General features: G+C 36.4%; 1 protein-coding gene across 2 annotated transcripts in view; it reads left to right on the top strand.

The window, feature by feature from the left end:
• Positions 1-8,082: 8,082 nt before the first annotated feature.
• Positions 8,083-22,040, top strand: part of LOC125237789 (tubulin beta chain-like) — a 31,165-nt gene continuing 17,207 nt past the window's right edge. Inside the window, exon 1 of one of the 2 annotated variants that reach the window (XM_048144972.1) lies at positions 8,083-8,222. In XM_048144972.1, the coding sequence (XP_048000929.1) occupies positions 8,166-8,222 (57 nt within the window). In that variant the 5' untranslated portion in view covers positions 8,083-8,165. Of the gene's footprint in view, positions 8,223-14,751; positions 14,771-22,040 lie in introns of those variants that run through there. The other variant, XM_048144973.1, reaches the window with a different exon arrangement.

The raw sequence follows: 22,040 nt of genomic DNA, 5'->3' as shown, positions 1-22,040 counted from the left end.
CTTAGCCACTTGAAGCCCTAGAGGGGTCGCCCTTAAGAGATCTTCTTCAGTACACGTTGTTGAGCACCGGGGACACTGTCTCATATGTGTTGTTGTTTGGGGGACGCCACAATCGCAGAGTATGTCCCAGTGGCGGCTGGTGAAAATTTCTGCTAGGCAAGATTGAGCAAAAAGAAACCTACCTAAACATTAGGTACTTACTTTACTAGTAATCAATTTTAGGCAAGCCGGTGGGAATCGGCTTGTATGGACCAGCCGCTGCTGGCTATGTCCCCATGTCGCCCAATCCCTCATGACCGGACCCACTCCCGTCCTGAGTCTTTTGAGAGCTTTCCAGACTGCCCACTTTTCCTTTCCCCCAGGAGGCAGGTAGAGGCAGGTTAATAAAGAGCAGGTAAACTACTCAGCACTCAGCACTCTCAGCGCCAAACCTCTCAGTCTTGACTTACTTGACTTAATGTCCTGTGTTCCCTAGATGGGGCAGAGGGCATCCACAGTGCGTCGCCATCCCGAGCGGTTTTGAGCTTCGCGCTTTACTTCGCTCCAGGTCATCCCTATCGCCTTCGCTTCTGCAGTGATCGTCCGCCGCCAGGACTGCTTAGGGCGGGCACGTCTTCGCTTTCCTTGGGGATTCCAGTCTAGGGCTTGCCTCGGTATGTGGTCGGGGTCCCTTCGGAGCGTATGGCCAATCCAGTTCCATTTGCGGCGTTTGATCTGCTGGTTGATCGGAGTCTCACCGCAGCGTTCCCACAGAGCTGTATTGGAGATTTTTTTCCAAACCTCTCAGTGATAAGTGATAAACTTTCTCGTTTTCAAATCAATATTGTCTGGAATGCCATTTTGTCCGTCCGCCTGAGTGTTTCGCGTCGTAAACAAAGATTAAGATAACTTTATCTGCACGCTGAGTGATCTGCTGTTAACTGTTTTTTCTGTGGAATTTAAACTGTGAAACTTTCTGGGGCATTCTTTATGCTAAGGCAAGTCTTTGTTTCGTAGAATGAGATCTATGATTAATTTGAAGCGTCAGGACTGCCAGGAGATTGCGATCATGCAGACAGTTTGTGATTTCCGAAGCTACCCCAATCTCCGAGATATACCTATGAGAGCTTCATATTTAATTGCAGCATGACAAGTTTATTAGCCCGGTAAGTACGTGCGACTTTCGTTCCGGAGGTCGCGGGTTCGAACCCCGGCTCGCACCAATGAGTTTTTCAGCATTTATGTGCGAAATGTCATTTGATATTTGCCAGTCGCTTTTCGGTGAAGGAAAACATCGTGAGGAAACCGGACTAATTCCAATAAGGTCTAGTTTACCCTTCGGGGTCAGGTCAGATGGCAGTCGCTTTCGTAAGAACTAGTGCCTACGCCAAATCTTGGGATTAGTAGTCAAAGCGGACCCCAGGCTCCCATGAGCCTTGGCAAAATACGTCCCTCGATCAAGAGCGTCCAATAAGATACGTATGACCCATAAAGAAAATTCCTGTCATGTTGGTGGTAAGTATAGTGTCTGGACAAAGACCTTTGTATCTTGTCTTGTACCTATCTTCTCGTCGATCGCGACAGGCGTGTAATTATAATCGCTTCCGGATGACGAGTTGATCGCTCGGATAAACCAGCCGGCTTAGCCAAACTCACAAAATGGCGAACGAAACACAACTAGCTCTGTCACACAAATACGAAAGAGATACATAGAGATACCTATGATAAGATATTATAGGCATTGGCTGTCTAGACTTTAAGCACTTCTTGTCTAGGCACCTTGAAAACCTCGAACCACGAAGTTCGAAAATTTCAGGCATATTCTCTGGATTAGACTTACTTATATTGATCAGAATGTAGACCGTGATTAACTTTTATGTTTGTTGAGCTCCAAAGAGCATTGAATCACTATGTTTTCTACACTAACTCTTTGTAACTATTGTAAGTATTCTCATTTTCTTGATGCCTTTTTATGGATGAACATATTTACCTACTAATAGTGCGCTTCTTAGGGACGAAAATATAAGTATTATTGTCGGATAATATTTGGAATGACCTAACTACGAGAACTCGACTCTCGCAACATGACAGCCGCGATAACGTCGAGTTGGGGAACTTTTTGCTCGCGTGCCGTCTGCTAACGGTGTTTGCTGAAGTCTCGTCGCATTGTATTGGTTAATGGCACTACTTAAAACTCCTCTGTGACTCTTTCTGTGGTAGGTGGTCTTTAGCCTGGGGTCCGCTTTGACAACTAATCCCAAGATTTGGCGTAGGCACGAATCAAATGAGAACTGAGGTTTGTTTTATTTCTTTAGATCAATGTTTACTTATTGCAAGCAATTACACTAGCGATTTGATTCCTTGATGACCTTGATCCTCGCTGTGGCCAGGGGCGGCTCACTCCGCGATTCTATCGCCGCGCTACAAGTACATGCTGGCGGCCGCGAGTTCGCGGCCTAATCAGGGGTGGCGCGCGTTCTCACGGAACGCACGTTCGCACTTTCTATTGTTACTTTACGTCGCGAGATTTTTTTAAAGTTTTTTATGCGATGTCCGCGTATGAATGACTAATGGTGCTTAGTTAAATAGACATCATGAATAAAATAGTACAATCTTACACAGATCTACTATTGATTAAGTCCCACGGAAAAGTTCAATAAGGCTTGTGATGTTGGGACTTGAACAAAAATATATAAATACTGTATATATACCTAGAAAGTACCCAAGACTGGAATATAATAGCATAACATTTCATCTGAGTATTAATTCGTTTTAATCCATAGGCAACCCTATCGTCCGACGCTGCGCACGTGCGGCTCGTTTCTTTGTTAGAATTTTGTAGGCATTTAAAAGGCGGCATTTCGTGAACATCAAAGCAGTGGGCCTTCTGTACTTGTACTATTATATATTCTGTGCTGTGGCCCATAAAACCGATCATGAAATGGTCATAACAACTTCACGCTAATTAAGAAAGGGAATGTTCATTATATGCGGTTATCGAATCTACTCACACTTTTCTTTCAAGTCATAAAATTTCGAACCCTTTTAAAGAGTCATTATAATTATGATAGAAAAATATATTCCCGCTATCAACTAAAGGGTTAAAACTTTCATCCATTTTCTCTAGAAAGTGAGCCAATCCTCGAGAGACCGAGTATAAGGCTTAAGTGCGGCTGAGAATACGAAATGTGTGATATTTTCGATGCACTTACTCCCGGTCAAGGTTAGCTCACACAGACAGACACACATACATACATCTTTGTCTTTTTGTAAGTTTTAATTAACTCTCTGATGCGTGGGTCAGAATCGATAGAATCTGTAGTTTAGTAGGAATTAGTCTGTAGAATCGATATTCTTTGTTTTGATTTGCTCAATAAGAAGCAATATTGGCACTATAATATTCACTATAGGTATACTTAGAACATATTCAATGTACGAGTTCTTAAAATATATAGGTGCGTATGCGCTGGTGGCCTAGCGGTAAGAGCGTGCGACTTTCGATCCGGAGGTCGCGGGTTCGAACCCCGGCTCGTACCAATGAGTTTTCTGAACTTATGTGCGAAATGTCATTTGATATTTGCCAGTCGCTATTCGGTGAAGGAAAACATCGTGAGGAAACCGGAATAATTCCAATAAGGCCTAGTTACCCTTCGGGTTGGAAGGTCAGATGGCAGTCGCTTTCGTAAAAACTAGTGCATACGCCATATCTTGGGATTAGTTGTCAAAGCGGGCCCCAGGCTCCCATGAGCCGTGGCAAATGCCGGGACAACGCAAGGAGGAGGATGATGATAGGTGCATAGGTATGCATAAACGCGAATATTATGCCAAAATGTACAAGGTGGATTTAAATTTTGGGGGCACCCCTCAGCCCCTCAAATAGGTACATAGGGACATTTTTTAAGTATTATCTGGGTGGATACTATACAATACTTTGTAGTAATAATGATTTTTTAATGCTTCCAACATCGAGGGTATGACTTGTCGGTCATTTGAGGTTACGTCGGTCACCGAACGGGGACTTTACCCCAGTTTTGGGATAATTATGGCGCGAGTAGGGTAAGTGATTGTGGCACTGACCGCTGAATAAAAAATGGACAGTCAAGTGATTTGTGGTGGAAAAGAAATAAGTATTCTGATCTAATTTGTATTGTATTGTGTGCTCAACTTGACACATTCGAATTTTTAGATTAATTACATGTTGGTATGTTAGGTTTGTTATGATTATGACATTTTATGACTGCTAGGTGGGAAATTAATAGCACCTAGCACGTTTGTAATAAAAATTTGTACAACATGTCATGTTTCCTGAAATATAACATAAATGAATAACATAAATAAATAATATTAAATAATAAATATTATAGGACATTATTCTTACACAGATTGACTGAGTCCCACGGTAAGCTCAAGAAGGCTTGTGTTGCAGGTACTCAGACAACGATATATATAATACACAAATACTTATATACATAGAAACATCCATGACTCAGGAACAAATATCTGTGCTCATCACACAAATAAATGCCCTTACCGTGATTCGAACCCGGGACCGCGGCGTAGCAGGCAGGTCACTGCGCGCTAGGCCAGACCGGTCGTAAGATTATATTACCTAATGTATACCTATGCCCTATATCTAGATTATGTTTTATTTACCTGCCTATTGGTTTTAGTGTCTCACTGTTGGGCAAAGACAATATGAGATAACTTAAAATTTTATTTAACTATAGTTACCCCCAAGTAACAATTTCTGGTCCTATAGTGGTCGAGAGCACCAAATTAAATCACATTAAATGGTCCTATAAATAGTCTATATTGGTACTGTAGAGCCGATTTGGCGCAATTATGCAGCCATTTAATGATATAATAGGGCTATAGCAGTATCATCCGTGACGTTTAAGGTCTATAATGGTGATGTGATGATGACTATTGTGCTAATTTGTTGACATAGAGGACACAGTAACGCTATTATAGTATCAATTTATGCTATAGTAGCATTTGAGATTCCATTATACAGGTTTTTTGTTCTGTAATAGCAGTTGCCGTCCCTTTTAATGCGAATGAATGAAATTTCTAAAATAATTTAATGTGTGTAATATTTAACAAAAACTGTTCTAAACGAGGAACTTTATGAAAAGTGGCGTGTGAACTTGTGAAGTTTAGTGTCAATCAAAATAACTTGGATTTCGTATTATTCCATCATTACTGCAAAAAGGTATGCGATGGAAATTTTACCGTTAAAAGAATATTAGTTTAATGGAGTATTTTAAGTGCGCCCTCGATTTATACCTGTTTTGAATAAAATAAATAAATATAATTTAATACAATAAAATTATTGGCACCATAGTTTCTACTATGGATCCAAGAAGTAAAATATACGCTTTTATAGTTCGACTATGTCACTTATCATACGCATTCACTGCCATAAGCCCGCCATTGTGGATTCAATTAGGGTTGCATGAGACTTTAACTATGATCCAGTTTAACTTACAAGTTCTTTATATAGAAAACAATACTTGTTTTCAATGTTTTACTATAGAAAGATCTTCTAAACAGTTTTTTTTTTATAAAACATATAGTAAACTCAGCTATAACGCTATTGTGTTTTAAAAGAGATACCGAAACCATTATTCCACAGTTCTGTGATATAAAAGAGTCATTGTGACGTATACGGCGATGAGGTATAAAAGGCATTAGAAAACGACTATTAACGCTTTTCAAAGCTATATAAACGTATCCTGAAAACTTCATTATACAGCAAAATAGCTCTATAATGGTATTCATATCACTACTACAGTGTTAAATACTGTAGCAGTGTTTTCCAAAGCCACTATATCCCAAAATAGTGGTATAGTTAGGTTTTAATTTCTGTTAAAATACGACTACTAAAAATACTATAAGTGGCTTGTTGGGAACCTTAATAGCGCAAATTGATAGCATAACAGTGATTCCTAACACTATTATACAATAATATTGTTCTTAAGTAGGTTATTTGATCCTGTTATAGACCAGGCCTATAGCAGCTCTATAAAATGGTGATATAAACGTTTACATCACTTCCTAATAACACCTTTTAGCTGTATAACACAACAACTATAGCGGCTTGTCGGGAACCTTAATAGCGCTAATTGATTGCATAACAGTGATTTCTAACACCATTATATAACAATATTGTTCTATAGTAGTCATATTTGATCCTGTTATACACCAGGCCTATAGCGGCTCTATAAAATGGTGATATAAACGTTTACATCGCTTCCTAATAACACCTTTTAGCTGTATAACGCAACAACTATAGCGGCTTGTCGGGAACCTTAATAGCGCAAATTGATTGCATAACAGTGATTTCTAACACCATTATATAATAATATTGTTATATAGTAGTCATATTTGATCCTGTTATACACCAGGCCTATAGCGGCTCTATAAAATGGTGATATAAACGTTTACATCACTTCCTAATAACACCTTTTAGCTGTATAACGCAACAACTATAGCGGCTTGTCGGGAACCTTAATAGCGCAAATTGATTGCATAACAGTGATTTCTAACACCATTATATAATAATATTGTTCTATAGTAGTCATATTTGATCCTGTTATAGACCAGGCCTATAGCGGCTCTATAAAATGGTGATATAAACGTTTACATCACTTCCTAATAACACCTTTTAGCTGTATAACGCAACAACTATAGCGGCTTGTCGGGAACCTTAATAGCGCAAATTGATTGCATAGCAGTGATTCCTAACACTATTATACAATAATATAGATCTATAGTAGTCATATTTGATCCTGTTATAGACCAGGCCTATAGCGGCTCTATAAAATGGTGATATAAACGTTTACATCACTTCCTAATAACACCTTTTAGCTGTATAACGCAACAACTATAGCGGCTTGTCGGGAACCTTAATAGCGCAAATTGATTGCATAGCAGTGATTCCTAACACTATTATACAATAATATAGATCTATAGTAGTCATATTTGATCCTGTTATAGACCAGGCCTATAGCGGCTCTATAAAATGGCGATATAAACGTTTACATCACTTCCTAATAACACCTTTTAGCGGTATAAGCTTATAGAGCTAAAAGGTGTTACTGGAGGCTTTTATACGACAGGCGGTCACGCCGAAAACCTTTATACGACATCTATAGTAGCTTTTGGCGTCGAAAACCAAAATTATAGCACTAAAATGTTACTTGGGCCTATTATAATATAATATCTATTTTATTTACTTTATAAAAGTTCTGGTGTATTATTTCCTTCTAGGCCTCTCTTTGCACAGATATATCTATAAACCAGGGCTCGAGTGTGGCTGGAGCTGGACGTCAGATAATTGCACTGTTTACCAATTAATGGTGCCTTTGTCACTTGAACTTGATGATTCATCGGTGTTGCCATGCTATAGTTGGGAATTTACTAGAAAATACTCTTTATACGGGAGTTAACGGGAAGCGGTTATCGTAGCCTATGAATGCCCCTATTTCTAGAGCTGCGGGCCGATTTTTGAGTCTCACGCGTTCGAATTCAGAAAATTGTCACTGAAAATAATAGGCAAGTCACCGTTTTCAACCGGTATTTTAGTGACAGTGAGACTCAAAAATCGGCCCCCTGGTATAGGTACTTAGTAGATAAGTAGGTATAGGTATGCACTTTAGCGATTGAAGAAAAATCTGTTTTTACATCTACTTACTATCTTTTTCTAAAATGTGTTTTTTAAATTAAACAATAGGTACCTAACCTACAAAATTGCTATGATGATACATTTTTATAAAATATAAAGTCTTAAAGCAATGTCAATTTACCTGCCTAAGAATAACCATATCAATTTAATAACTACTTATTTAAATTCAAATAGATTAGTAACTAAATGTTTGAAAAATGTTATATTAACATGGCTGATTGCACTACAGCATTTAATTATATACCTACCTAATTATAATACGCTAAATCAGTAGGTACTCAGTACTACTTCTTTACTTTACAATTCAATAATATTACCGCATAAAACGTGGGAAAATTTTATTTAACGTTAAATTAAGGCATTTAGATAAGCCGGCCACACACTCACCCTTCCCGTTCCTTTCGTTCATTCCGCTCGTTCAGTTCGGTTCAGTCGCTGAGGGAGCGCACACTGGCCGCATCTTGACAAACCGATTAAAAAAACAAATTAAAAAATAAACATGAGGGAAATTGTGCATGTTCAGGCCGGCCAGTGTGGGAACCAGATCGGAGCAAAAGTGAGTTTTTAAATTTGATTTTGGAACGAATTTGAATTTTGACAGTTGCGTTCGAAACGTGTGCTCGAGTTTTAAAGTGTTTTTTGAAGGTCAATTGTTTTTCTTTTGTTTTATAAATATTTCATGTGCTTAACTATTAAACATATTATAATTTTTTGTTCGAGTAATGAGTAATTCAACAATAAAGCTCAATGGGAATTAAAAATATTGTCACAGTAGAGTATACGGTATAATAGCCTGGGTTTCCGCCTTTCCGGTAGGTAATCGAGACTGTTTTAGGGCCCATTTAGACGGTACGAGAACTCGCATACGAGTTTTATTACATTGCGGTATTTGATTACTGTGCAAAATTGTGTGTACCCTCAACATCCCGCAATGTAACTAAAATCGCATACGAGTTCGCACGCCGTCTAAATCAGGGTGGCTAGCCGAATGGCACAATCGCTCACGAAACGCTCACGAAACGAAGCGCTAGTAGATATCTATCTCTATCGCGCTTGCGTATTGGCGCGACAGAGCCAGCGGCGTATCGCTTTCGTTTGGCGTCGGAGAAATGCCATTCGGCTACGGGGCCTGGTCTTAATTTACAGTTACCTATCATGGAATACCCGTTGTTTTTCCAGTGTATTGTTTAATTTCTGCGGTTGCAAACACTTCCTTAAACTGTCAGTCAATGTTCCAGTAACTTATACTGCAACTAATGACGGCAATGACACATCTCATGTTATTGGGTTCATCATGTTATTATTTTGAAATAGGTATTGAAAACCATCTAATATATACAGAATAAGGATTAACAATGTAACCTTCCTGTTTATAATTTCTATTAAAAATCTACAATGCAAAAAAATAATACGTTTCAGTCATGCTACATAAAATTTAAAGCCGTTAAAAATTAATTGTTATTATACCACTCGCTGCAGAGCAGATACAGTTACAATTTTAAAATCTAGCAACTATGCGCGGTTTATAAGCTTACTTTCCTGAAAGATATCATATAATTATACCAACTGGAATGAGGACATAATTGGTTATATAGTTGATAACTACAGCTGGGTAGAAATAATAATTTATTTCATTTTATAATTTATCCTTATGAAAACTTGGTACTTATTAACAATATTAACATTGAGACTGTGAGGACATCTGTTCGTTTCACCCTCGGTGACCCCTTTAGTCATACAGTCAAGTTCATGGCTACTCCGCTACGCCTTATAAGACTAAATTATTTAAGTAGGTACACATACACACCATACGTACTTTAGATCTATGTATAACTACGAGTTATTACTTATTATTCGCTTACATGTAACATTTATATGCAATATTTATATGCAACAACAACAACGTATGTTGTTATTGCACCTGAATTCAGTATACTTACCTATAATCTTATACAGTTTTCTATCTATCAAAGACCACAGACAGTAATTACAGCTGTCTTAGAGCTGTGGTCTCTAATTAAAATACATAATAATAATAAGGTACGGTAAAAGTTATGATTTTTCATAAACTGATTCATGAACCGTGAATACCGTGATTGATCATAGTTCTTAAAACACATTGCTGTCTAGGTAATTAATATTATAATAATAATCTTATAAAAAGCACAGTAAAAAGTTGAGGTCATCTCATCCTGTCCAAACGAAAAGGAAATTGCTAGCTCAAAAAACTTGTCTATGCTTTTCCGCCCAGTACCTAAGTGTAACGGTCGTGATCGTCCGCTTTTTCACCTTTTATTGGAGCACGGCGATATGCTTTCTAACATGCCAGTCCCCAGCCTAGCCTAGATACGCTGGATTATGCCCAATTTTAAGTCGCTATTGGCCATTTAGCTAGAGAATCTGTTAAAAAAAAAATATTGTTAAAGAATCTCTTCAAAATTGATGATTGTTGCAAAAAGCAGGTTGTGTGTGTCAATCTCGGGTCCAGCCTACTTTGCATATTTCAGTATGTTGTAAAATTTGGTCATTTTGAATATTTCGATAACAACTAACTAGAATAATCTATGATTTTAATAGGTACACGCTAATTTCAGTTGGTAGGCGAAATGTATAAATTAGTGATTTTGACTTAGGATTTGTGAGATATGTCTGGGGTTTACATTTTTAAATATTAATACCAAGATTAAGATAACATAAATTCAATGGTTATCATTAAATTAATGCTATCACTAGGTTAGGTACATGAATATTGCAATGACATAAACCTGTGTATTGATATAACAATTAACAAACAAAAATATATAATAGCATTACCTATCGCGACAGGTTACTTATTAATATGATACATTCAAAATTTTTTTAAATTAATAATGTATTACTTACCTACATTCATAATTAACAACTATATTACTACTACTTGCTTTTACGACTTGCTTTTTAGGGTTCCGTAGCCAAAATGGCAAAAACGGAACCCTTATAGTTTCGTCATGTCCGTCTGTCCGTCTGTCCGTCTGTCACAGCCGATTTACTCGGAAACTATAAGTACTACAGTGATGAAATTTGATGGGAATATGTGTTGTATGAACCGCTACAAAATTATGACACTAAATAGTAAAAAAAAGAATTGGGGGTGGGGCCCCCCATACATGTAACTGAGGGATGAAAATTTTTTTTTCGATGTACATACCCGTGTGGGGTATCAATGGAAAGGTCTTTTAAAATGATATAAAGTTTTCTAAAAAACATTTTTCTTAAAGTGAACGGTTTTTGAGATATCAGCTCTCAAAGTCGTAAAAAGTATGTCCCCCCCCCTCTATTTTTATAACTACGGGGTATAAAATTCTAAAAAAAATAGAGGTGATGCATGCTAATTAACTCTTTCAACGATTTTTGGTTTGATCAAAGTATCTCTTATAGTTTTTGAGATAGGTTGATTTAACTGTAATTTTGGTTAAGTTATTGGTTTATTATATTTGCTGCTACGGAACCCTTTGTGCGCGAGCCCGACTCGCACTTGGCCGGTTTTCTTCATAAAACGAATTATCTTAAAAGCCATAAAATATTACCATCAACTTTCCCTTGAACAACTATCATTAAAACTACGAGGTTATTGACCTATAACAGTTGTGAAACAAAGTGATAATGATAACACTGCTAATTGGCATCGTTTTAGACTGTTTAACATAATCAGATGAGAATTAAAAGGTAATTTGGTGATGTTTAAGAATTCGTTAAGTAACCGATAACCACTCTAACCTAACCGACCAGGCCTAATAATGCTCTGATTCTGGTGAAAGTGAAAATTTACCTTTGTTTCATTGAAGTATATGTAATGTTTTTTTTGCTGTAAAATTCGGCTGCATTTTTTGAGAATAACCTAATATGTAGCTGATAAAAGATTCGAGTGAAATGACAATACTCAAAATTGTTATAAATATATTTAAAATATTTTTAAAAGTACGAATAATATACTTTCTTTTTTTATAAGCCTACTAGCTTTTGCCCGCGGCTTCGCTCGCGTGATAAAAAGTAGCCTATGTCACTTTCCATCTCTTCAACTACCTCCACTTAAAAAATCACGTCAATTCGTCGCTCCGTTTTGCCGTGAAAGACGGACAAACAAACACACACACACACTTTCCCATTTATAATATTAGTATGGAAGTATGGATTAGTATGGATATTTGATTTTTTTTTAAATTTACGATTGTACATATCAGTAACTGTGTTTATTTAATAAAATTGATTACTTGTTATTGAATCCTTACATACCGACGTACATTTACTTAGATAAAAATAAAATACCTAAAAATAAAATCTTTGTCATTAAAAAACAGATATGCAGTTTGATCATGTCTTGAATTGATACAAATAATGATGTCAGGATCAGGAACAGTATTTAACATCTCGTGGTGGCCACGTTGTTGGTGTCCGAGACAGAACATCTGTAACTGACACCGCCGTCTATAATTTCATATCTAATTGCCTCTCCAGCATTGTACTAATACAATTCTATCTATACCACCAAAAGCGGCGCTAGTGTCGCTAACCAGCTTCAGATTTCTATACACTAACGCTAGTACCAGATTTATCCGCGCGCACGCACATCTTTGTATTGTTCCTAACGATAATAATTCTACTTGTCATTAGGTACTACTGGCCATTATTACAGAAAAGTGGTCACCCGACCGTTAGTGACCGTTACTTTATCATCAGAACACTTTCAAATATGGAATCCATACGCGATTACAATCGGTAATGAATGAACTGAACGAATGGGACTCGCTCGTGCAGTTATTTTTTTTTAATTTTTATTACACGTGTGAAGTTTGGTTACGGTGAGTTATGTATGCGGAAAGCGTATGAATGGAATAATTGGGAGGTTTACCATAAATCTATTGTCTATCTACGCTATGGTCATATACCTACACGTGTTTATGTTCTTTAATAGCTTTATTAATTCCTGATATAAAAAACCAAATGTCAACATAGTGTTTTATACTTAGCATGAAATAAGTCAGTACAGTATTATAGTTATCGTCTACGATTATTACACGTATAATACCTAAATTTATTAAAACACTTATATAATTATTAATTATCTTAAAAATACATATTAAACAAAAAAACTGAACTATGAACATTTAAATTAAACTATAACTAAACTAAATCTACCTATAAAATAAAACTTATTATAGTTTTAATTTAAAGGAAATCAAATGAAAGACAACGGAATAACGGAAGGAAAACCATAACAAACTGTCACGGCTGAATCTTATTGTTTTAAAATTGTTTATTTTATAAAATTAATACAATATTTAAAGTCAATATTGTAGTCCTACACTATTGTAACATTGTAAGTCATGTCATAATAAATAAATAGATACCTCTGTTGTTTACCGAAGTTATTCACCTTATCATTCGACAGTTGTAATCATTCGTTCACTATAAACACACTCATTTCATACACTATTCATATCTTATCTACAGAGTGTAACAAAAATGGTGGTGATCCGTTTAAGGGCGTATTCAGTATCGTATTCTGATCAGGAAAAAGTAGAAGAAAAATTTTTTTTCGCGAAAAAAATTTTCATTTTTGTATGGGCCGGGCCGCGAGAATCGGCCGAATCGCCATACAAAGGTAAAAATTTTTTCGCGAAAAAAAAATTTTCTTCTACTTTTTCCTGATGAGAATACGATACTGAATACGCCCTTAAAGGGATCACCACTATTTTTGTTACACTCTGTATACTAGTAATTGATGTAATTTTCTATTTTTTTTATCAATAGTTGTTTTATTATGTGTTTCCGTACGATTAGATTAATGTCTTTTTCCGTTCTGCTCTGAATTGTGAGCTATGCAACTTTGCATACTGATGCCTTTGGTAGCATGCAGAATTGCAAATGACTATATTCTGTAGGTACTTATTTGAAATATTAGAATGGAATCCGTTTATTTGTCTGACACCAAATAAATACCAAATAAAAACCTTTTCACTAATAACTCTGAAGTCTGTATTAGTACCTAACTTATAGTTCATCAAATGATGACCAAGTGACGGTAATTGTTATCTTCTATTACACTGCTTCACTATGAAATTAAGACCAAGTCTAAACTAAAACTTAGTCCTAATGCATTATGAAGCCATTCAATACCATTATTATTAATATTTTTTGGCATTTTCATTTCTTGCGTGAATTTTTTACTCTTCTTTTTAACCATACACCAGACCAGACGTTCTTTGTGTAGCAAGCAAATAACTTTCCTCGTGCGTGATTCACCCTAATCTCCATTCGGCATGCGTACGCGCCGCCTCGTCCATTGTCAGAACGTCCGGCCATTTGCAATTGTCGTCCTTTTTCGGCCATTTGACGCTAATTGTACGTTTGGCGCGAAATCTAGATTCAAACGTCATGACACTTTATTAGGAGTTACGGCTGCCAGAGATGGCTTGGAGGTTTCACGGATTTGGTTTTAAACAGCCGAAAGAGCATAATTAGGTAAATTGTCTTGTTTTGTTTGTTGAAGAACATATTCAGTACAATCAGTACCTACGTTTGTAATGTGCGTGAGTACAGTGTGTGCGCAAAGAGTAATATCTAATTTTATACCAAACATATCAAAATGTAGAATGGTTTAGTACTGTCAATTGTACCTACAATGTTTGGACTCGTACTCAGTTAATTTTGTGAGGTTGTTATGTATATGTACATACCACCAATTATGGAGATAAAATCAACAGATACAAAAAATATATTAAAATATAACTGTTTTTACTGTCAACTAGATCCGTCTAATATGTAGTTAGGTGCCTACTGTCAACAAGGATTTAATCCATTTTTTTAAGTAATCAAGGTACTTCCCTCTTCAACCGATCATTGATTTATGAGTTCTGGCCCGTTCTGGGCAGTTCAGTCTTGTAAAGCCCAACACAGTCGAGTTAGTACCTTCAATTGTACGTGACATTCAAAACCAATCGATTGCCGTAAGTGGCTGTATTTCCTCAGCCTGTTTCGCCCAAACCGATGTATTTAGGTTTCCTGTAGCTGCTCAGTCGGCACTGGGCGCTGCTTTGCTTCGAACCTTTGTCATCCTTTAGTCAGGTAACTATTGTTTTGTTTTCCTTATATTGCACATAATTAATATTGCTAAAAGGCCTTAAAGATTCTGTTACAGTATAATTTCAATGGTTCTCTTAATTTTCTGATGAACTCTTCGGATTTTTGACAACGACGAACAGGGTAGTTTTTAACATTGGTTACTTTAGCTACATATTTTTCAGTACAGATGGTTTATGTAAATTGTACTAATTAAAACATGCTCTTTAATCAAAAAGTGTACCTAATAATAATCTAAACTTACTATAGGTATTTGCAACGAGTACCTAAGTATATCAAACAAGTAGAACCCGTACCAAACATTTATCGCAAGAGAACGTTGTGCAGTCATCGTGCAACTACACCTTACTTACAAACTGCAACATGATATACCCGTTTAAAACGCACTTAAGACCTTTCATCATCAATGCAAGGCATTTCACGGCCAATGCACGAGACCGAATCTTGATTATTCATTGCCACGGTCTTTGGCTTCTTAAAACCAAATAGACTCATGTCTGTTGCCAAGTAAATTCCGTTGTCACTTTTAAAAATTTGAATAAAGAACATTTCCTGGCCGTTGAAGGATTTTTACACTTGTTCTTGACAAAGAAAGTGAGACGTTTTGGGCCTGAAGCACAGTATAATAAAGAGTCCTATCGTACCTGAAGCCAGTATTGTTGATAGGCAGAATATTATGTTCTATTGAATTTAATGCATGGGTTGATAATGAGAATGGCGGCGCACGCAAAAATATTTTGATTTACTTTGCATTTCTAATATTAAAATAAAAATAGTCGACATACGCAGTAAATATCATGGAAAGACTGGTAATATTTTTTTAATAAATAAAATAATACCTATTATGTATAAATAAAATAATTAACATAACTATTATATTAAATCCAACAAATATAATTTTATTATTTCAAGATTTAAGATTTTATAAAATGCCATCAGTCAATTAAGTCTGAAATTGTAAAAATAAACTGGATGAATAATAGTAAACGTAGAGACAAATAGTTTCTAAAATGAATCATGTTTTTAATCCATTTCCCTTGATTCACTGTCTGGCTCTCGTGATTGCTTTCCTAGAAGACTGTGAACAATATTGTATTGTACACAAACTTAGTCATACTAATATCTAATGGCCCCTGTACACACATGGCCAACGGTTCCACCAGCCCTTTGTGAAACCCCTTGGCCAAGATAAGAGCCGCTGTTTACACATTGGCGAACCAATCACTTGGCATTGGCACTTCATGAAAGATGGACGTGTAATGAAAAAATCTAGGAAATTCTTGGTCATAGACGTTGTCAGAAAAAAAGTATTAAAAAATAATAACCCCGTAGTAAAATTAAATTATTTGCAATATTAACAATTTTTTGAATACTCTGATAAGAACATTTATCTTTTTTAGGAAATACATTAAACATTTGCAAGGTTATTTTATTTCCTAAAATCTACACTATTATTGGCATAGATAAACTTATTATTTTCGTAAATATATCACTACTGTCCTCTCTGACGGCTGACGACCAACTGAATGAAGCGCCAACGTGTAAACGCAGTTGGCCATTGGCGCCAAGATCCTTTGATGTGTGGACAAAAAACCGACACGAATCGGTTGGCCGGCAAGCGCAAGCGCCAACTGCAAACTTACGGCCAAGTAGCCCTCTACACACATGGCCAAGGGGGTTGGTGGAACTGTTGGCCATGTGTGTACAGCGGCCATAAATATTTCTGAAAATTGATTACCGCGGACAAGTAGGTATTCATTATGGCCCCTGTACACACATGGCCAACGGTTCCACCAGCCCTTTGTGAAACCCCTTGGCCAAGATCATTGGCGAACCAATCACTTGGCATTGGCTCTTCATGAAAGATGGACGTGTAATGAAAAAATCTAGGAAATTCTTGGTCATAGACGTTGTCAGAAAAAAAATATTAAAAAATAATAACCCCGTAGTAAAATTAAATTATTTGCAATATTAACAATTTTTTGAATATTCTGATAAGAACATTTATCTTTTTTAGGAAATACATTAAACATTTGCAAGGTTATTTTATTTCCTAAAATCTACACTATTATTGGCATAGATAAACTTATTATTTTCGTAAATATATCACTACTGTCCTCTCTGACGGCTGACGACCAACTGAATGAAGCGCCAACGTGTAAACGCAGTTGGCCATTGGCGCCAAGATCCTTTGATGTGTGGACAAAAAACCGACACGAATCGGTTGGCCGGCAAGCGCAAGCGCCAACTGCAAACTTACGGCCAAGTAGCCCTCTACACACATGGCCAAGGGGGTTGGTGGAACTGTTGGCCATGTGTGTACAGCGGCCATTAGAGACATTACAGTTTTTATTTTTTTATGCATCAGTGACTTGTCCAAATATGTACGGCGCCAAAGGGGTGAACGATTTGAACGAATGAATGATACGAATCCTACAATCGTGTAAATGTGGCTTAGTTATAATAAGGGGATCTTCAAACGTTGCGATCTATCAATAAACATTGTGCAATGGGTGGAAGATGAATACCGCTAACGAGAGTAAGTTAAATTGATAAAGACTCGAGTTTGCAATATTCTTACGCCCTGAGTTACGTAAATACAAATGTAAATTTTTTAATTTTATGAATACATATATGAATATTTATTAAATATACAACAGCAGACTATAAAATGAATTATGGACGGTAGCGATTAATGTAAATGTCTTATAAAAGAGTATTAAACGATTTTTATATGGGTGTGTATCTATACTGGTTTTGGCAGCGCTCCAAACTGTCCAAACTAAACTGCCCGGAAGTTATGGACGATTTTATTTGATATTTGGTATATTTACTGACATTTATGTCTTTGTCAATAAAAACTGACAGAGTTTTCTCTTTCACTATTTTATTTTATCACCTTTTTTCAGCGTTAGAGATAATAATATTTATGTCTATGCGGTACGGCTGTAGGCCGAACAGACGGTGCCCGATTGATATTCCGAAATAAAATACGCCGATTTTCGTTACGCCGACAACGATTCGCCGACGTCTGTTTTGGCCGAATAACGATTGGAAGATTCTCATTTCGCATAATATTCGTTCGTAAACGGAGTCGGTAGGCAGAAATTTGATACGCCGATTTACTTTTCGACGAATAATCATTTAGTAATTGTAAAAATTGGCCGACATAAAATTGGTCGAAACACAATAGGTCGAGTGATCATTTTTTTTTTGTGAGTTGACTGGAGCCTGGAATTTGCGTACAAAGTGTTCTGCGGATTCAAAAATCTGGTTGTTAGATCGTTTATAAGATTAATTCACATTTATTTCATTTACTTATTTATATTACTCATCATGTTCTGATTCTAAGGATTAATTGTAGTAAATTATGTATTGTTGTTTTCAACTCATAGAATTTTTTCAAGAACATAATGTTGCCAGTATATGTAAATTATTCCCGCAACGAAAAGAATTTCACTTTATACATTCTTTAAGACCCCCCCCCCCCCCCATTTCTTCCCGTGGGTGTCGTAGAAGTCGACTGTGGGTGTGGGGTATGGGTTAAATTGTGGCGTTGCCACTGCAATGTCACAATCTGGACTTCTTTCAACTACTTTTTGCCAAGAGTGGCACTGAAACTTAGTAGTTAATGCTAGCTACCCCTTTATGGGCTACAGGCGTGATTATATGTATGTATGTAACGTAAGAAAAAAAGTGTCTATTAAGTGCGTAATTTTTTTACAACAGCGATAATTTATTCGTCCGAAAATATTTTAACAATGTATAAAATGTGAAACGTTATTCGACTAAACGTGGCCTAAACGAACATATTACTTTGCTAAATGAAAAATGTCCAATAATAGTTCGGATAATTTGCACAGAAGCGAACTGAACTGTATGCGAACCAAGATTCTACGTAACGTTATTCGACCAAAAGTGACAGCGATAGTTTGATTATTCGGTTAAATGGCATTCGGCGAATCGTTGTCGGCGAATCAATAATCGGCTAAAAAATTGTCGGAGAATCATTAGGTAGCCCGAACAGACAGCTAGACAGTTCAAAATTTGGACTTGAAAGACTTATCATACAAGTTTTTTTATTTTTTGTTATTTAAGGAAGTCCAAATAGAATAGCTACATGATGAACTTTGACCATTCGTGACTTAACATGTCTGAGACAGTGTCACGGCATGAACCCATTTGCCAAAATGGTTAATGTGATGAGGTAATTGAGTCAATTTCACAATAGCAGCCATGTTTGGCTAATTTCTAGATTGAACCTAAACGTTTTCGCTTAGCTCTGTCTGAATATTCACTTAATAAACTTTTATACGTTTATCGAATTGTTTTTGTTGTTATAAATACTCGCGAAAATGTAAATAAACAAAAAAAAGTTTAAAGTGTTTTCCGTTACAATACCTACAAAGTTTTGTCAGCTTTTTTTGACAATTATACATTGTAGAAATATACTGGTTTCTTCATATACCACGGAACCCTAACTGACAATGCCGATTATGCGCCAAACCTGCAACGAACACGTCATTCTAATTTCAAAATCGGTTATTTTTCATGGCGGCCGGGTCGACGACCGGACGTAATTGCTGATCTGACAGACGTTAGAGCGCGTCCACACGATTCGACACCGCCACCGAACCTGGCTGAATGTGAATTATGACTTTAGTTTAGTAAAAAAAATGGCTGTCAAAGCCATTTCCGTCAGGAGAAATATAGTCTGTCAAGGTGTTTCCGTCACTAGAAATAAAAGGCTAATTTATCGTTCCACAGGAAATTTTAAATTTCGCGATTTTTCTAGTGAAAAAAAATTACCCTGTAGGTTTCCTTACAAAATTTGTTAATTTTACTGGCTAACGTGTTTGCCCTACTAAAGGTACTTATAGATTATAGATAAAATTAATTAAATATCTATTATTTTAACTACCATAATTTAAAACCGAGGCCCGAGGAAAGCTATTTCGGATAGTGTGAGCATAGCTTTAGCCGGTAGCAACTCGAGTCGGTACTTCTGCAAGTTTTTGCAGTGCGATGACTCTTTTAATGCATTTTCCTGTCTTCGGGTTAAATAAGTCATTAAAATACACTATGGTATATATTCGGTGTTATAAAAGATTAGTGGTTGCTAATTTATTTAACTTAAAAAATTTAAACATCAACAATTTCGCTAGCGTGTTAAAAGTTTTATCACCATAGAACTTTTTCCATACAATAAGTAATAAGTATTATGGGCGTTAAAATAGATACCAAATGCAGTTGCGTGGCAGCTGCGATGACAAATTGTCAACCAACAACATTATGTTTTCCTCACATTAATCCGTTCAGATTATTTCAAACGGTAGCTTAGGTCAGACAAACTCGGTGTAAGTGTCTTGGTGTTTACTGTTAACTTAGCTTATAGTCTGTTGCTTCTGGAAAGTTATGTATGAAAATGTTGGCATAATTAATGGAAGATTTTTTTTGATTGGGATATGTACATTACAGGCCGAAGTTATTTTTCATCAACCCTCCCAATCCCTCCCCCCTCTGCGTCACCCCTCTTCCCCCCCTTAAATAGCCGAAAATGCGGTTTTTCGCGATTTCTGACAAAACCGTTGTAGATACAGAAAAAGCGTGTAGGAAAAAAGTAATCCTTGATAAATTTACTACAAATCGTTCATTGACACTTTGGTTCTAGCACTTATAGGTTTCGCGTGATCCATCACGAAAGTTGGTCCTTTACTGCAATTTTCTTTAGTGAATGTTAAGTTTTCTCCCAAATTGCTTACGAAATCTGTTTGATATTACTAAAATATTATAAACTGAAAATGAATTTCAGGGGGAAAAATCACTACCATGGGTGGGACTTGAACTCACGGCTACTGGATTGATACTCCAGGGCTCTACCAATAGCTACCAAAAGCTCATCCCCAGTCATAGATACACTATATAGATCACTGGTACTCCTAGCGACTACTACCGTGAAAATATTACGTCTTAAATAATTACTGGAATTCCAAGACATATTGGAAATTCCACCCATGGTAGTGATTTTTCCCCCTTAATTTTATTTTAGTCATGAGTTACAATATTTTAGTTATATCAAACAAATTTCGACGATTTCGTATGCATTTTGGGCGAAAACTTAACATTCACTAAAGAAGATTGCAGCAAAGGACCAACTTTCGTGACGGATCACGCGTAAACTATAAGTGCTAGAACCAAAGTGTTAATGAATGATTTGTAGTAAATTTATTAAGGATTACTTCGTTCCTACGCGCCTTTTCTGTATCTTCAACAGTTTTGTCAGAAATCGAGAAAAACCGCATTTTCGGCACTTTAAGGGAGGGTAGAGGGGTGACGCAGAGGAGGGAGGAGTGGGGAGGGTTGATGAAATATAACTTCGGTCTATAACGTACATATTTCAATTTAAAAAAACCTTCCATTAATTATGCCGTAATTTTAGCTAATTTCCCCCTGCTATTAGTTTTATAACCTAGTAATTGCAATTTTTTTGAATATTGTATAACTAGCTTTATTAACAGTGTGTGAATCTGCCTTAATAATCTATATTATTTCTGGTCATGGTTCATTAATATTTCTTGAATGTGGGTAGCTTTTGCACATTGTAATTTTTCCTCAGTCACCCGTTGACCAGGAATGCTGTAAAGTGTTCGAAACGTCGGGATGAATCATAAATTCATTATACGCGATGTAATCCGTTTCCATACTTTTATTTTATATGTGCGAAATAAACTAAATTGAAATTAGGCACTCGAGATTTGAACTTATAAAACTGATGCGTAGGTAAAAAAGTTAAAGTGCATTAGGTATACTTATAGTAGGTAAATAGGTACAACTACATACCGCTTCAAAGCCACTACCAACAAATTATTTCACTTTCTATCAGGAAGCCAACAATCTCTCACAGTTCAAAGAAGCACTTTGTCAGTAGGTAATTTAAAGCTAGTGTAAATTATTTTTACTGTCGGTACTTCCTTTTACGAGCCCTGTTCAAACAAGCCAGCGAATAACGTTTACTGCTGGTATTAAGGGATATGTCGAAAGCATGCACTTTATGTAAGAGTGCATAAACAAAGTTTACGATTCTGATTGATATGACATTTCTTGTGTTGTTCTGTTTTCCACTTATCTTTTAACTTTATAGTCTTTTGACACTTTGTCAAATTGATAGAGTTTTTAGGGTTCCGTAGTCAACTAGGAACCCTTATAGTTTCGCCATGTCTGTCTGTCCGTCCGTCCGTCCGTCCGCGGATAATCT

The sequence above is a fragment of the Leguminivora glycinivorella genome, chromosome 22 (assembly GCF_023078275.1).
Source record: "Leguminivora glycinivorella isolate SPB_JAAS2020 chromosome 22, LegGlyc_1.1, whole genome shotgun sequence".
Taxonomy (NCBI): domain Eukaryota; kingdom Metazoa; phylum Arthropoda; class Insecta; order Lepidoptera; family Tortricidae; genus Leguminivora; species Leguminivora glycinivorella.
Note: the sequence above shows the minus strand (reverse complement) of the source record. Positions and strands in the feature narration are given on the sequence as shown.